Here is a 17,672-nt window from a genome sequence, read left to right as displayed (position 1 = left end):
TGTTACTGTAGTTTGCTTTTCAGAATTTTCTGAGCGTTTGGGTATGTTCATTGCTGGTCACATTTTTTACGTGCCCTTATTTGATTATGTCCTTCTGCAAAATGCCTAAGTATTTGTAGGCTTCTGGCTAGTGGCAATTAACGACTTTGCCATTTGGCATTTCACTGCCTCCACTTTCTGAGATTTTACCCTTTTTTAGTTCCAACGTGACACACTTGTCTAACAAGATCGCCCTGCAATCAGATTTTTTATATTTGTGACATGTGGCGTTCAGAACTCAAATATCAGTTACTCAGGGAGTTAAATGTAACTGTCAGATATTCTCAAGAAAATTTACTTTGCAGATTTCTGAGGAATTTTTCATTCACTGAAGTTAAGATGATTTTTACGGTGGACCCTGTGGCTCACTTGGTAGCTTTGGAGAATGGCAGGTGGGCAATCAGTGAATCTCTGGTTTGAATCTCACTGTGGTCTTGCTTTATTGTTTATTTTATTTGTTCAGTTCAAATACCTACATCATTTAAATATAAAATTCAACAAATGTGCCCCTCTGTGGTGTTGGGAGGGGGGGGGGGGGGGTTAGAATAGACCTGCAGCCCTTCCTTGCCTATTATAAGAGGTAACTAATAGGAGTCTTTTTTATTGGGTCGAGTTTTTTTTACCGTAGTCTTGTGACTGTTCTTCAGACTACTGACTGTTTTTGCTCTTTTCACTTTTTTAATGCTTTTTCCCTCACATTTTTTTGGGTTTTTAAATTCCCATTTTTGGGTTTTACCTCCACTTTCCAAATTTACAAAACTGTGGACCATTTGGGGAAGGACACCTTACTGTGGTGCATTACCTCTCCACCATGCACTGTTATCTTCTGCACCTACCAATAAAGTGGATCTTCCTCTGCACGGTAGTCCGTCTGTTGTGGTGGGGTTATCATGTACCCTCTCGGCGGTAGCCATCTGACAATGCAGGCATTGCCTGCCGATGCATGAGCTGTGGCCTCCCCATGTCAGTCAAGAAGTAGGTGCCTGTCCACTTTGGGGTACCAAGACTTGGGGCAATGGCTACTGTGCCAAGTGGCCTTTGCCTTGGCAGGGCAGTGCTTATGGGGTGAGCCTCCCATCAGAGTGAGTGGCATCGGGACAGATGATAAGCAATGAAACGGATCACACTTAATAGTGACCATGCCAAAATGGCTATCTCATCTGTCAAGAACAGTAATTTTAATGTAGAAGTTTGTAATCCTACACGGCATTTCCGAAATTGATCATGTCTCAAGACGAGAGCCAGGCAAGGCGAAATTGAAGTAGACAGTTTACTAAGAGTTCTTGGTTTGGTCCTGCACTGTTGGTGGTTCTTTTGCTTCAGTGAAGCCAATATTTTCATTGAAAATATTGAAGATCAATTTGGAGCATTGCAGCAATAGAGAAGATGAGAAATTGATCTTTGCTGATCGAAACATCACATGCCAACCAATCACAGGCACTTCAGGCCTGCTTCAAGTTAGGAGATATATACCAGTCACCATTTCTCCTCATAACAAGTTCAATAGAATTCAAGCTGTTATCTACTATCAGGACCTAACATTATGAATTGATGAAGAGCTGCGTACTAATCTGGTGTGATGTGGGGAGTTTTTATCCTAGCCTTCGTCGGCAACATTTAACCTGAGAAAGTTAAGGTTGAGGTTTATAGGTGTGATGTCAGGCCTTACTTTCCTTGTCTGGTGAGATGTTTTAAGTGCCAAAGGTTCAGACGCATGTCCTTCCACTGTTCTAATGAGGCTATATGTAGGACGTGTGGACAGGTGCCCCATGAGGGTAGCCCTTGTCCGGAACTGCACCCTCGTCGTTCACCACAATGCTCAGTGTTCAAAAGGGAGAAGAAGATTCACGAGTATAAAGCACTTGATCACCTGTCTTACCAAGGTGCAAGGAAAAAGTTTGAAAGACTTCATGTTACTAATATAGCCTCCAATTTTGTTTGTGACTGTCGTGTCACAGTCCGCACTTCACACCATCACAAGATCTTGCACAACACCTCCTGGCCCTGGTCGTCCCCTACACCTATAGCACTGGTGGTTCCCACTCGATTGGTACAGCCAAGAGATGCCTAGTCATCCTGTGGTGTCAGGGATGAGGACACCTGTCAAGGTGGACCCCTCTCAAGACAAGGACCAACAGCCAAAGGCTGCAGCCCAAAGAAAAGTACAGTCCTCTTCGCTCCCAGATGTTAAAATGGGGAAATCTTCACAGAATTCGAAGTCTCAGTAGGATAAGAAGGTTAAGTAGAAAAATAAGCTACTTTCTGAGACTTTGGACGTTCTGGTCTCCAGTCCTGCAGCGATCAAGACTATGTACACGGACGATGGATCACACAATCAGGTGGACCATAAACTGGTAACAAAGTAATCACACCCATCTTTTCCATTCGTCACTTTCTCAGACCTGTTTCCAATGTGCTTTCAATGGAACTGGAATGGCTACTTTTGCTGTTTGTCCGAACTCATATCTTAAAGGCTACTTATGCAGTAATTGGCATAATGTTTCAGGAAACACGGTTTATGGCAACACACCTCCCTGCTCTGGAAAACTACCAAGCCTACTGTACCAATTGCATTAATGTCAAGAGAGTGTCTGGTGGGGTTTGTATCCTTGTACGCTCTGATTTTTTCAGTGAGCAAGTGCCCCTTACCACTGCACTAGAGGCCATGGCCGGTTTTTGTTTACCTGTCAGTTCAGATAACAGTATGTAAAGTTTATCAGCCCCTAGACCAACCTTTCCATCATCATGAGCTGTTCGAGTTAGTGGCATAGCTCCCTGCCCCCTCCCTCTTATTGCGGGTCTTTAATGCCCATAATCCTCTGTGGGGCAGCAACACTAAGTCTCACAGGCCAAGTACTAGAACACCTCCTTTCAGAATTGGATGTCTGCCTTTTCAACAATGGAGTTCCAATCCATTTCAGTGTGGCCCACAGAACATTTTTGGCTATTGATCTCGCAGTTTGCACCCGAGTATCTTACCCCTGATTCAATGGTGTGTCGATAGTGATCTTTGTGTCAGCAACCATTTTCCTATGGTTCTCTCTCTCTCTCCACTCACAGACATCTAGAATGTGCTCAATGTTGGTCACTTCAGAAAGCTGATTGGCAGACTTTCTCCTCTGCAGCCACTTTTGCAGCCAGTCATGTGATGTATGTCGACAAATTGGTACAGGGTACTATTGATGCTATTACCCATGCTGCAGCAGCAACAATACCTGACTCCTCTGGCTCATCCCGATGACTGCTGGTGCCATGGTGATCTGAAGATATAGCCACAACTATCAGGGAACACTGCAGGGCGCTTCAACGGCACGATCACCATTCGTCTACTCATAATTTAATAACATTCAAGAGACTCTGGGCGAAAGCGCGGTTTTTAATAAAGAAAAGGAAGCAGGAGTGTTGGGAGCAATATGTCTCAACTATGCGATTCCACACCCCATCGTCCCAACAATGGGCTAAACTCCTCCGCATTTGTGGCCATCCACCGCCCATAGCAGTTCCTGGCATCTTTGCCAATGGTAACATCTGCACTGATCCCATGGTACTTGCCGAATATTTTGCAGCACAGTCTGTTGAAGTAGCGGCTTCCAGTAATTACCATACTCTTTTCCTTAGCCAGAAACACCTATGTTTCCATGCACACGGCTCTATCATAAATGGCACTTTTACTGAATGGGAGCTTTGCAGCACTTTGGCAGAGTGTCACTGTACGGCCCCTGGATCTGACAAAATCCACAACCAAATGCTCAGCCATCTTCATGCCAACAGCATGAAACATATCCTCAGGAATTTTAATCACATTTGGCAGGAGGGAGTATTTCCCTCTCAATGGCGGGAATGTATTATTATTTTTTCCTGAAACTGGAAAAGGACCTACATATTGTAACTAAGTACCGGCTAATCTCTTTGGCAAGTGGGCTGTGTAAGCTACCGAACGAATGGTCAACCACCATCTTCGTTGGTGCCTTGAAGCCAAAGGGCACATATCATGATTCCAAAGTAGCGTTTGGGCTTTCTGGTCCACCACAGATCACCCGGCTAGTTTGAAATCTGCAGTGCGCTGTGCTGTGTTCTTTGACCTTTACAAGGCATATGATACCATATGGTGATGTCAAATCTTATCGACACTGAATGAGTGGAGTTACCAGGGCAGTTTACCTATTCTCATTCAGAATTTCCTAGCTCCTCGATTTTTTCAGTCCCAGGTAGGTTTGACTCTCAGCAACCAATATGTGCAGGAAACTGGAGTCTCTCTGGGATTCGTTCTGAAAGTAACGTTGTTTGCTATCGCCATCAATGGTATTGTAAATGCTGTGGGCCCCAAAGTCTATCCATCACTCTACATGCATCTTTGCCTGTACAGTGCCTCTGCATCACTGCACACTGCTGAGTGCCAACTTTAGGGAGCTGTCTGGAGAGTTCATGACTGGCCCCTGAATCACGGCTATCAATTTTCTCCTGCAAAATCATGAGTTATGCTTTTATGTTGACTCCGGACTGTGGACCTGTACCCAGCAGTTTATCTTGGTGACCAGTTATATCAAGTTGTTGCAACTTTCCAGTTCTTAGGTATATTTTATTTGGCCGCAAGCTAACTTGGCTGCCGCATGTCCTCTGACTCAAGGCAACTTGGATGAAGGAGCTGAATGCTCTCTGTTTTCTTAGTTACTCCTTGTGGTTCGTGGACCGCACAGTTCTTCTGAGATTTTACAAAGTGCTGCTTTTATCCCGCTTGGACTATGGACGTGTTGCCTATGGGTCAGCAGCACTAGCTGTACTGGGCCTGCTGGACCCTGTTCACCACACTAGCGTGCTGTTGGCAATGGAAGCCTTGTGTATGAGCCCTGTTGACAGGCTCCTGGTGGAAGCTGGCATCCCATCACTACCAATTAGATGACAGTAGCTTCTGGCAAGTTACGCAGTCACAACCTGTCAGATGGCCACCCACATGTCACTCAACTCTGTTCCACAACCAGCTGTTGGTGCATCACGCAAAACTGGGAAGACCAGCTATGATCCCACTAGACATTCTACTGGAGGACCTCCAACAGTCTTCGTAGTCTGTGCTCCTAAAGCTCCCTCTCGACACCCCTCCCCATCCTCTGCCCATAGGCTGTACACTGTCCTGTGATATGGATAGACCACTTGTGTGGCCCCAAAAAGAATGCTGATCCTACCCTTCTCTGTCACCTGTTTCTTTCAGTCCTCCACAATTATTCTAATTCAGTATGTGTCTACTCAGATGGATCAAAAGTCAATAACAGGGTTGGTTATGCTTTTGCACAAGCAAGGGGACACGAGTGCCTGCAGTGTACTGCAGAGTTGGTTGTCACCTCTCAGGCATTGCGGTACATCAAATATCAGGCCACAATGAACTTTCTGATCTGTAGCAGTTCCACAAGTTGCTCAAAAGGCATATCTTGATGCTATCCCAAAAATCTTTTGGTTGCCAACATCCAGGACCTACTGACTGACCTCTACAGCTCTGGAAAGGCAGTGACATCCATCTGGACACAAAACCATAAAGGCATTCCAGGAAATGAACTAATCAACCATTTGCTAAAGATGCAACTACAGGAGACCAACTTGATGTTGGGGTGCTGGGCACAGATCTAAGATTACAACTTCAGTGCAATATTTTGAGGCTTTGGGAATTGGAGTGGTAGGCTGCTACAATGAAAAACAAGTTGAGAGTGAAAAAAGGGTTCACTAAGGTGTGGCATACATCTTTCAAGGCCTCTCAGAAAGGTGCCGTTGTGTTCTGCCAACTATGCATCAGTCACACAAGACCCACCCATGAGTTCCTTCTACATCAGGAGGATCCTCCTCACTGCAGCTGCAGTAGTCTACTGATGATAGCGCATGTTCTTGTTGAGTGCACACTGCTGGCTGATCTGGAGCACGCTCTCAGCTTGCTTACGTAACTAACCCTGATGCTTGCTGATGACGTAACGGCCACCACCAAAGTGTTGCATTTCCTGAGAGAGAGAGAGAGAGAGAGCGGATTTTACTCTAACCTATTGTACTCTTCCACTTCCAGTGCTTGGGGTGGTTGTGGGGGTGAGAGCCTCCTCCTGTAAAAGGTACTCACCAAGCAACTGCAGGTTACTTTCTTCCCCTGTCATCTTGTTGTGCCTTTAGACCCTCTTGTGCAAGATGCCGCCTGGGTTATCTTTATTTTCTTTTACCTACTGTCTTACAGTTGCCATCACACCCTTTTAAACTCTTTGACTTGCTTATACAGCTTGAGCAGTCCAAGTCCCCATTTTCTTAGCATCTTACGTTTTCAGATGTTTCTCTCATGATAAGGAGGGAATGATGACCCAGTAGTTTTGTCCCTTTAAACACATAATCATCATAGAATGAAATTTTCACCCTACAGTGAAGTGTGCGCTGATATGAAACTTCCTGGCAGATTAAAATGGTGTGCCGGACCGAGACTTGAACTCGGGACCTTTGCCTTTCGCGGGCAAGTGCTCTACCAACTGAGCTACCCAAGCACGACTCACGCTCCGTCCTCACAGTTTTAATTCTGCCAGTACCTCGTCTCCCACCTTCCAAACTTCACAGAAGCTCTCCTGCAAACTTTGCAGAACTAGTACTCCTGGAAGAAAGGGTATTGCGGAGACATGGCTTAGCCACAGCCTGGGGGATGTTTCTAGAATGAAATTTTCACTCTACAGCAGAGTGTGTGCTGATATGAAACTTTCTGGCAGATTAAAACAGTGTGCCCGACTGAGACTCGAACTCGGGACCTTTGCCTTTCGTGGGCAAGTGCTCTACCAACTGAGCTACCCAAGTACGACTCACGCCACATCCTCACAGCTTTAATTCCGCCAGTACCTCGTCTCCTACCTTCCAGACTTCACAGAAGCTCTCCTGCGAACCTTGCAGAACTAGTACTCCTGGAAGAAAGCATATTGCGGAGACATGGCTTAGCCGCAGCCTGGGGGATGTTTCTAGAATGAAATTTTCACTCTACAGCAGAGTGTGCGCTGATATGAAACTTCCTGGCAGATTAAAATGGTGTGCCAGACCAAGACTCGAACTCGGGACCTTTGCCTTTTGCAGGCAAGTGCTCTAGTGGGAGACGAGGTACTGGCGGAATTAAAGCTGTGAGGACGGGCTGTGAGTCGTGCTTGGGTAGCTCAGTTGGTAGAGCACTTGCCCGCGAAAGGCAAAGGTCCCGAGTTTGAGTCTCGGTCCGGCACACCGTTTTAACCTGCCAGGAAGTTTCATATCAGCGCACACTTCGCTGTAGAGTGAAAATTTCATTCTAGAAACATCCCCCAGGCTGTGGCTAAGCCATTTCTCCGCAATATCCTTTCTTCCAGGTGTACTAGTTCTGCAGGGTTCACAGGAGAGCTTCTGTGAAGTTTGGAAGGTGGGAGACGAGGTACTGGCGGAATTAAAGCTGTGAGGATGGGGCGTGAGTCGTGCTTGGGTAGCTCAGTTGGTAGAGCACTTGCCCACGAAAGGCAAAGGTCCCGAGTTCGAGTCTCGGTCCGGCACACCGTTTTAATCTGCCAGGAAGTTTCATAATCATCATCATTAACAAATGTGTGCTGATTAAACTCATCTAATACTGGTAGTCTTTTTTTATGAAAAATGTGTGCCATGTGCAGCTGTACATTCTTAATTATGATGATTTATAAAAGATTGTTAGTATGTTTAAATTTAAAAAAAATTGAAATTGATTAACAATCTTTTATAAACTATCAGTAATTAAGAATTTGCAGGGAAAATTGGAATATTGTTTATGATATGTAATTAGAAACAAGAAGACAGCTACCTCTATATCTACATGGATACGCTGCAAATCACATTTAAGTGCCTGGCAGAGGGTTCATCGAACCATCTTCACAATAATTCTCTGTTATTCCACTCTCGAACAGCGCGCAGAAAAAACACTTATATCTTTCCGTGCGAGCTCTCATTTCCCTTATTTTATTATGATGATTGTTTCTTTCTACATAGGTTGGTGTCAACAGAATATTTTTGCAGTTGGAATACGAAGTTGGTGATAGGAGTTTTGTGAGAAGATCCTGCCGCAATGACAAGTGCCTTTGTTTTAATGGTGTTCACCCCAAGTCCTGTATCATGTCTGTGATGCTCTCTCATTTATTTCTTGATAATACAAAATGTGCTGCCCTTTTTTGAACTTTCTCAATGTGCTCTGTTAATCCTATCTGGTAAGAACCCCACATCACGCAGCAGTTCTCCAAAAGAGGACAGACAAGCATAGTTTTGCAGTTGCTTTAGTAGATCTGTTACATCTTCTAAGTGTTCTGCCAGTAAAATGCAGTCTTTGGTTTACTTTCTGCACAACATTTTCTATTCTTCTTCTCAATTTAAGTTGTTCATAATTGTAATTCCTAAGTGTTAAGTTGAATTTACGGCCTATAGATTCGATCAATTTATCGCGTAACTGAAGTTTAATGGATTCCTTTTAGAGTTCATGTGGATGATCTCACACTTTTCATCATTTAGGGTCAATTACCAATTTTTGCACCATGCAGATATCTTTTCTAAATCTTTTTGCAATTTATTTGGATGTTCTGATGACTTTATTAGATGATAAATACCATCATCTGCAAACAACCTAAGGTGGCTGCTCAGATTATGTCCGAAATTATTTATGTAGATAAGGAAAATCAGAGAACCTGTAATGCCACCATGGGGAATGCCAGAAATCACTCCTGTTTTACTCAGTGACTACCCTTCAGTCACTACAGACTGTGTCCTCTCTGACAGGAAATCACAAATCCAGTCATGTAACTGAGAAGATACTCCATAAGCACACAATTTGATTACAAGCTACTTGTGAGGTATGGTGTCAAAAGCCTTCTGGAAATCTAAAAATATGGAATCGATTTGAAATCCCTTGTCAATAGCACTCATCACTTCCTGTGAGTAAAGAGCTAGTTGTAATTCACAAGAATGATGTTTTCTAAATCAGTGTTCACTGTGTGTCAATAGACCATTCATTTCATGGTAATTCCTAATGTTCGAAAACAGTATATGTTCCAAAATGCTGCTGCATATTGATATTAGTGATATGGGCCTGTAATTTAGTGGATTGCTTGTATTGCCTTTCTTTTTTTTGTAAAAAAAAATGATGTCTATAAATGTATTAATTAGCATATATTCGATGAATTTTTTTTATTTATATGATGTAGGTATTTGAATTGAAGCAAAAATAAAACAAAAAAAAGACTACAGGGAGATCTGAACCAGAATCTATTGAGTACCTGTTTATCATTCTTCAGTGCTACTGAGTGAACCATGCAGCCTGTCATGAAAATCACCTTAATTTTAGTGTATATGAGTTCCTCGGAAAATGTCAATGTTGATTTTTGTTGAGAATTTTTGAGAGTTGCATGAGACTGCTTTGTGAGATTGAGTTCTAAACTTCACATACTAAAAAAGAAAAAAAATTACGAAAATCTGATTCCATGTGGATATCGTCGCTGAAGATTCAGACTGGATTTAAATTTCAAATTTTCCGTAGAGCTTCAGGTCTTCCATGTACATTAAGAAGGTTATTTATTATTACATGCATTTATTTCCACCAAAGTATTAATCAGTGCTGTACAGGAGAGTAATATTTACACTGTACTTTGTTTTTACAGAAATCGCCTTATGTAATACTTGCAGGAAATGCATGCATTGCTGCCCTGAGCTTAAGAAGTCCAGCAAATAGCAGAGCGCTGTGTGATGCCGGTGCAGCAGAAGCAGTTGTATATGGCATGAAGGCACATTTGGATAGAGTTGATTTGCAGGTAAGAAAAGTTTTTATGCAATTAGAAAATAAAAGCACTATGGAAAAGTTGAGTTTGTATTCAAGCCAAAAGGTTTTGGCCCCAGAAAAGCAGCCATTTATGCCATCATTTAAAGTATTACTGGCACATTTGTGTTTTATGTATCTCAAAGGCTAAACACATGGAAAAAGAGCAAGTGTCAAGGTTTATTTCTCATATTTATTTTAGTTAGTTGATAGATTACAAACTTTGCAATAATGGTGGTAAAAAGTATAATAAGCCTTCAAAAAAGTGTGTGGTGGATTCTTGAGCAATTTTACATGTATATGTCTTTTCTATGGAAAATTTGAAGTATTCTGGCATGCAGAGAGTTATGTTGCATTCAGGCCGCCGATACCAGTTTCTTTCCTGCTTGTTTTGCCAGTGAAGTGTGTCTTCTCCAAACAAATATTGAAAACCCATGTTGGATGCTGTCTCATCATGAGCTTCATATGTAAATTGTAATTACAGCAGCAGTGTCTGTAGCAACAATGTTTATGACAAAAAATTGTAGCAGACTGCAGCCTCCCTGAATATGAATTTTCTTCAATCTGTTCCTACTGAGATATTTCTCCCTCTGACCCAGAATCATTGAAGTCTTCCTCTTCAGCTTCCAAAATTTCTTGCTCACTCAACAAACATGACATATCTGCAGCAGAAATACAGCAAAATGCTAAACCTAATAAATTCATGCACAAAACTCATGATAATCCAAGCACTTATAAGCTTAGTCAGTTATGACAACAGCTCTTTTAAAAGTAATTCTGGAAATCAGGCAGCACCTGTGAAGGTACAGACAGCACGATGTCTGTACATTGTTCTCATATGAAATGATCCAGTTTTTGAGCGATACATGGCTCTTCTGTTGAGAAAATTTTGCCCGAGCTGTACTGGGGTGCGATATTTTGAACACGGTGTTGTGTCCCGAATTATGTTCGGGCTTCATCACCAAAGTGTTAATAACTGTTGGAGGACAGTGAAGTGGATTCCAAAAACCAGTATAACACTGCAATTTGAACCATAAACTGTCATGTAATCAAAATAAACCTTAGAAAGGTGGGCACTACAGTTATGGTCACATTATTAGACAACACAATTTTTATTTAGTTCAATTTATATTAATAGTTGTAGCACATTTTTGTGAAGGAACAGTGTGAAGAACTGAAATGGGGGTTATCAGTTAGTAGACAGTGAAGAGCAATTCTGGGAATGTCAGTTTTAAAGTGCAGAGCGCTATGCATATCAGAACATAACGCTCATCTCATGGCTGTTGGTGTGAAACTGAAGCTCAGGTGGATGAGTGTCATGGAGAAAAGATAAAGAAGAGGAAAATTTGGGTTCAAGCACATGAACTGTAAAACCAGGTTTACCAAAGAAACTACAAAGCATTTACATAACTATTATAGTATGGAATACTCCATATTCAAGCTGAAGAAGAATAGAGGCTTTAGGGTATTGTTCAAGAATAGGACAGCAGAGTCAAGAGAAGAATACCAGACAAAAAAGAAAGAAGAAAAAGAGTGATAGCAGAGGAGAGAAGTTGGGTAGAAGAGGACTAGAATGATGTAGGAGGATGGTGAAGGTTCAGAAATGATCCTATTATTGTTAAAAGTAAGAAGCAGAATAATATGATGGACTATATTTGAATGGTGAATAAAAGTGGCCAAAATGTAGAAAATAAGGAGGCACTTAAGAGCATGTGGAGGGAGTATTTTGAAGAACTCTTGAACCCAAGTGGAGACATGGACAAGGAGGAAGGAATCAAGGAGAAAGATGAGGAACTGCAAATGGAAAAGTACTTAACATGGGAAGAAGTAGAAGATGCATTGAGAAAGATGAAAAGAGGAAAGGTACCAGGTTTGCATGAGCTGATTGCAGAAATCATGAGAACAGGAGAAGGGGTGGGGATAAAATGACTCCATTTAAGTGATGAAAATTGTGTATGCTGTGTTGTCCAAACAAGACACAGCCAGGGCAAAAGCACCACAGTTGCAAAGATGTGAGCTGGTGCCAGTGTCATAAAGACTTGCCACTTCCGCGAGTTCCACCAGTGCCGTGGGCGGCACTGAGGATGAAGATATTGACTTCGTCTCAGCCAATAGCCAGCCTATTACAATCTGCCAATGACCAGACGACAACAGATAGATGCCTACTTGGAGGATAGAAGAGCAGTTGTCACCCACTTGGTTTTAGAACATTGTCCAGGGCTGACTTAGACAGGGAATGTCGTTTAGTGAACTTTTAGAAGTGAACAGATTGCTGTTGTAAATTGCATTTGCTATGTACTGTGAAGTTTGCCTATGATTATTTGCAGCTAACCATTGAGGGCCATTTAGGTTTTATATTACATGCAGAGTTGCAGACTTCATTACTCAACAAGTCACAAAGATAAGCAAAACTTTTTAAATCATTTGTGTGACTTTGTTACTAATTTGTTGGAGTGTTTTGGAACCTTAGTTCTCCTATCCTGTTACCTGACTCTGTGACATAGCTGTGTAAGAGTGGCAGGGAGAAATTGTCTTAGCGGTGTATTGCACCAGAAACTATTTCACGAACTCACAAACTCGGGCTCCCGTTACAACAGAGACAATTTGGCCTCCACAGCAGTAGCAATGAGCTCTTCAAAAAAATGTTGAGAGTAGGACCCCAGAAGGCTGGAAGAAGGGAATGATTGCCCAATCTTCAAGATTAGCACAGTTGTGCAAAGGCATAAGAGAATGTTCTGGAAATATGAATTTAGGCAAAAATAGAAGGAAGGATAAGAGAACAACATGGGTACAGAGTAGGAAGGTCCACAGTAGATCTAATTTTCACTAACGGCAGCTACAGGAATGCTACTATGAATATGTAATAGATCTACTGATGCTCTTCCTGAACAGTCAAGAAGCATATGGTAGTGTATGTAGAAACAACACATGGAAGTCCCTGGAGAACAGAGGAGTAGAAAAGCAGACTATAGGAAGGATAAGAGAAATGTGCAATGGGGGTGTGAGCTGCGTGAAAGTGGAAAGAGTGAGCTCATATTGGCTGGACCAGAAGAATCGCTCGAGACAGTGAAGTGCGCTTTCACCATTGCTCTTCATTATTGTGATGGATGAGATGATGATCAGTGTGGCACAAGTAATTGGTGAAGGGAAAATGGTTTGTGCAGACGATTTGATTATTTGAGGGAACAAGGAGAAGGAAGTGGAGGAGCAGTTGGACATAAGACATGACAATGAATAGTGCAAGGATGTGAGATGAAATTTGGCATAAGTAAGTGTGAAATGATCGCAACTAGGATAACAAATGGTGCAGAACGATTGAGGAATGCAGAGCATTTCAAGTATCTGGGAAGCAAGATACAAGAAACTGGGAAGAAATGACAGAAATAAATGAATGGGGGAAACAAGCAGAAGCATTCATCAGAAGCATGTTGAAAGCCTGATATGGGGGCAAGGATGTCTTTCAAACCAGCAAAAAGGCTTTGTATCAGCCACACTATGTTCCAATCCTAATATGTGCCTTGGATACCTGGGTAATGAAAAGAAGAGAGAGAAAACCAAAATACAACATAGTGAGTTGAAATTCTTGAGAAATAATACTGAAATGGCGAAGATGTGCAGGTTAAGCAATGAGAGAATCAAGGAATTAATGAAAGAGGAACAGTTGCAGGATAGGATAGAGGAATAAAGGCTTAGATGGCGTGGACATATTAAGTGAATGGACGTATTAAGTGAAGTAGGATAGCTAGAAAGATACACAAGATGAAAGGGAAGGGAAAAAGATCAGGAGAAAGACCAAGGGACAGGTGGCTGAAAGGAGTGAAGGACTGTGTGCAAAATAAAGAAGCAGCCTTGATCAAGGTGGAGATGGAAAGATGGTGGGAAGACAGATGATGATGGAGAGGCTTGTATTCTAGACAGACATTGGCAGTGGCTGGAAACTGTACAAGACAATGCTGATTTCATATTCAAGCAATAACAAGCCAGCAAATCAAACAAATGTGCTGGTTTAGAAAACCAGATATAATGTGTAACAATTTTGTCTGTTGCCACTCAAAAATTGATGGCCACAAAGTGGGTTGTTGAGCTATGTCAAAAGGAGGAGGAGGTCACGCTAACTTCTGCAAGATTCGTACACATGAGTACCTACTGTCACTGTGGAGGTTGATTTCATATCAACATCTTTATAAACTTCTGTTCTTTCCACTTCAGATATTCCCGTACTCAAGGATTTCAGTTTTAACAGTTTGAGATGTTAATACAAAAATGTAGTAATACTTTCCCAGACGTGCAGGGTATACACAGAGAAGCAAATTACCACACCAGAAATAAAAAGAAAGAGCTACTTCATCTGCCATATACTAAACAGAAGAGGCTGCTTACCAAAGCTATCAGCAGAAAGCTCATTTTCTATGCAAGACTTGTCTTATCAAGCATAAAATATATAATCAAGTTCAATTTATGGATGCTAAAATTTATTGATGTTGTGATTGTCACTGGATTTATATTGCTTGTGATATCTACATAGTAAAAATTTAGGGACTTATGTTATCTTCGGGGTGGATGACAGTAGGTTGGAATGGCTCCTCAAGACTTCAGCCGACAGCAGGTAATGATTTGCACATTAAGATTGGCATAATAGTAAGCGATACGTCATAGGAATGTGAAATACCCATTAATGATAATTTTTGAGTGTCCAGTTAAGCTGTTGGTCCCATTTCATGCACAATTCTTGGATTCCAGGCAGTGAACACATAACAGAAAAACTCACAGAACCTGGAGAAGATGACTGAGCCGGTCATCGAAATATTATGCATGAAATGGAAACAGCTCAGCTGAATACCTGGAAGACCACCATTAATCAATCATGCTGAGAAAACCTGAGAGATCACATCAATTACTGATGTGTGAGTGGATAATATGAGGCAGTATGATTTAATAAAATATTCTTTGACTCCATCCACTCCAACTCCATGAGCTACCTACTGGCATTCCACCTCCGTAGTCAAGTGGTAACTACTGACTGCCATGTTGCTGATAGCACCATCTTCATTTAAGCCATACCTCTGGTCCTGACTTTGCTGATGCATACTTCATAACCACGGAAGTCATTGTTTTTGTTCTGAATCCGTAGTTTCCACTTATGGTGGAGTTTAACAATCTTTGCAGTAATATGGTACATAATAGGAAGATATTCCTATTCTTCTTGCAAAATTGTATTCACCACAAAGGTACAGAAACCTTTTCCTTCTCCAACCTTTGGCAGACCATAAATACAAGACTAGTTTACATAAAAATTATTTTATTATTAAAAGTTGTGGACACTTACAGTTCCTTTTGACATAATGACAGCAATGATTGAGACTGTTAGCATACCTGCGGCAAAGGTTTTAAATATCCTCTTCGTAAAATTTTGCAGCCAGTGAACTGAAATAAGTCTTGACACTGTCTTCAAGTGCCTTGTTAATTTTTAAGTGCTGCCCTCCTAGCCACTTCTTCAGTTCAGGGAAAAGATGGAAGCCACTCAGCAAAAGAATAGCTATAATCTTATGTTAAAGGTTTAGCACAATAAATTAAGTATTTTAGTTAGAAACTGTGTGTATGTCTTGAGACAGTGGTAACTCAACATTTGCAAATACTCAGACTGTATTCATCCAGTATTTGAGAACAAGAGCACTTAATGACTTGCTACAATCTTTACAAAACGTTCACTCAAACACATCCCCCACAACAGAATGAAAGGAAGAAAGTTTATCATTTATTACATTTTCACAATTCATGCAGTAAAATTGCAGCATCAGGCAGGATGTTTTACTTTATTACTATTTACTACTAACTATATATTTCCAACACATTTTACCTACAGTACCTCCAAAATTATATAATTTTATGGTGCATAGTTTGGGAGGTAGCACATTTTATGCTCAAGATTTCAATACTTTAAAAGAATTGGGCATGGGGGGAGGGGGGGGGGGGAGAGTGGTGTCTACTGGTATGAGCTAAATTGATACTTTTGAGGGGAAAAGTTCCTTCTCTGATCTGCTGTCCAGTCTACATCTCATTGCACCCACTAAATATGCTTTGTCACATGAAAGTATTTGTGACACCATTGACTGGTTCTCTTGCATATATGTCGCCTACATGATGCCATCTGCCCATGATATCACAGATCAAGTGGCTGCAGCAAGATGTGAGCACAGGGTTGCAGTCCTGTTCCTGCAGATGCATAACAGTGCTCATCAGTGTGCATGGTAGTCCTGGGCTAAACTTAAACTTTATTGAAGCCTTACTAATTTCCTAATGACCCATCCTGCATAAATGATACTTTGAACTTGTTTGACCATATTGGCTGTTCCAGCTGTTCTCTTGCACCCTCACATCATCAGTCCCCGCTGCGGGTCTGGGGGTAGAGGACGCCTTACATGATGCATAGTGTCCATCATGTGCTGAGACCTCTCGCATCCTTTGTCAACGTGGATCTGCACTTCCGCTCATTCTCCAGCTGTTGGGCGGGGTCACCTTCCTGGGTGTGTTTTCCTCCATCCTCTGTGCAATATCATTTTTTGTGCTGTCAACGATAATGCACTTCTTAGCTTGTTTGTGCCTGATATCCAGCACGGTAGATGTAGATGTAGCCAGTCCGTTGTGGTGGGACCACCATGTACCCTGTTAGTTGTAGCCCGCTGACCACACAGAGATTGCTCTGCTGATGCCTGCGCCATTAACTCCCCATATATGCCAAGGAGTACATGCGTGTCACCCTGGGGCATTGGGACTCCCGGCAATGGCCATCCTGCCAGGTGGCCTTTGCTGCGGCTGGGTGGCACTCTTGGGAGGGCCCCTGGTCAGAGTAGGTGGCATAAGGGCGGATGACATGCCATGAAGTATAGTATGTCATCTCTTGCTGGTGGTCAAACACAGCAGTCTCTAAGCAATCAAGGTCTAACTTCAATGCTAAGAAATACGATCCCAAATCCCCCCTCCCCCTGGACACACCAGGGGAGTAATGCCAGGCTCAAGATGGCAGTGAAGCTTATTCACCCTGGTACCTCATGTGTACGAGAGTTGGTAGGGAAACTTTCTTGTCGACAAAATCTCACTTTTTTTGTGGAGCATTTAGAGGACAAGTTTTGGGAGGTGGAGGGCTTGTTCAAAATGCAGTCAGGGTCGGTCTTGATCAAAACAGCATCCTCTACCCAGTTATGGGCACTACTTGCCTGTGACAAGATGGGGGATGTTTCTGTTTCCATCACATCCCATAAGAGCTTAAATATGGTCCAGAGTATCATATTTCACAGGGACCTTCTTTTGCAGTCTGATGATGAGCTGCATGCCAATTTAAAGCCAACTGTACTCGACAGAACGGAAGATGGTAGATCCACTGTCGTAGCGGTGGTGTAGGTTGACATCATATGCACAAGATATAGCCTCTCATATTTTTTCTTAACCTAGTGTAGGTCAGTCGGTCCAGGGTCTTGTATTCCATTATTTTTCTTTTTTTCTGGAGAGTCCTGCAGTCTGGCGAGCAAGGCAAATCGTGCTCTCCACAGCTGACACAGATGGGAGGCGGGGCACATGGAGTACTGGGATATGAAGGTTGTCCACAATCTCGACAGGTGACACTGGAAGTACAGCGGGAAGACATATGGCTCAACTTCCAGCATTTAAAGCACCGCATCAGGGGAGGGACATATGGTCGGGTAATGTGTCACCCTCGAAGGCCAAGATGAAGGCACTGGTGGCAACTTGATTATCCCTTGGACCCCAGTGGACATGCCTGATGAAATGGACAGCTTGCTGCTTTAAATTGGCGTGCAGCTCATCATCAGACTGCAAAAGAAGGTCC

The 17,672-nt window shown here is 42.3% G+C and overlaps 1 protein-coding gene across 1 annotated transcript in view; it reads left to right on the top strand.

Moving 5' to 3' along the window:
- LOC124612702 (armadillo repeat-containing protein 6 homolog) overlaps positions 1–17,672 on the top strand; it is a 102,596-nt gene that overhangs the window by 79,052 nt on the left and 5,872 nt on the right. Inside the window, exon 5 of the mRNA XM_047141051.1 lies at positions 9,675–9,824. Within this exon, the coding sequence (XP_046997007.1) occupies positions 9,675–9,824 (150 nt within the window). The remainder of the gene's footprint in view (positions 1–9,674; positions 9,825–17,672) is intronic.

This window comes from Schistocerca americana, chromosome 4 (assembly GCF_021461395.2).
Source record: "Schistocerca americana isolate TAMUIC-IGC-003095 chromosome 4, iqSchAmer2.1, whole genome shotgun sequence".
In the NCBI taxonomy this organism is placed as follows: domain Eukaryota; kingdom Metazoa; phylum Arthropoda; class Insecta; order Orthoptera; family Acrididae; genus Schistocerca; species Schistocerca americana.
This window is presented reverse-complemented; position numbering and strand designations above follow the sequence as displayed.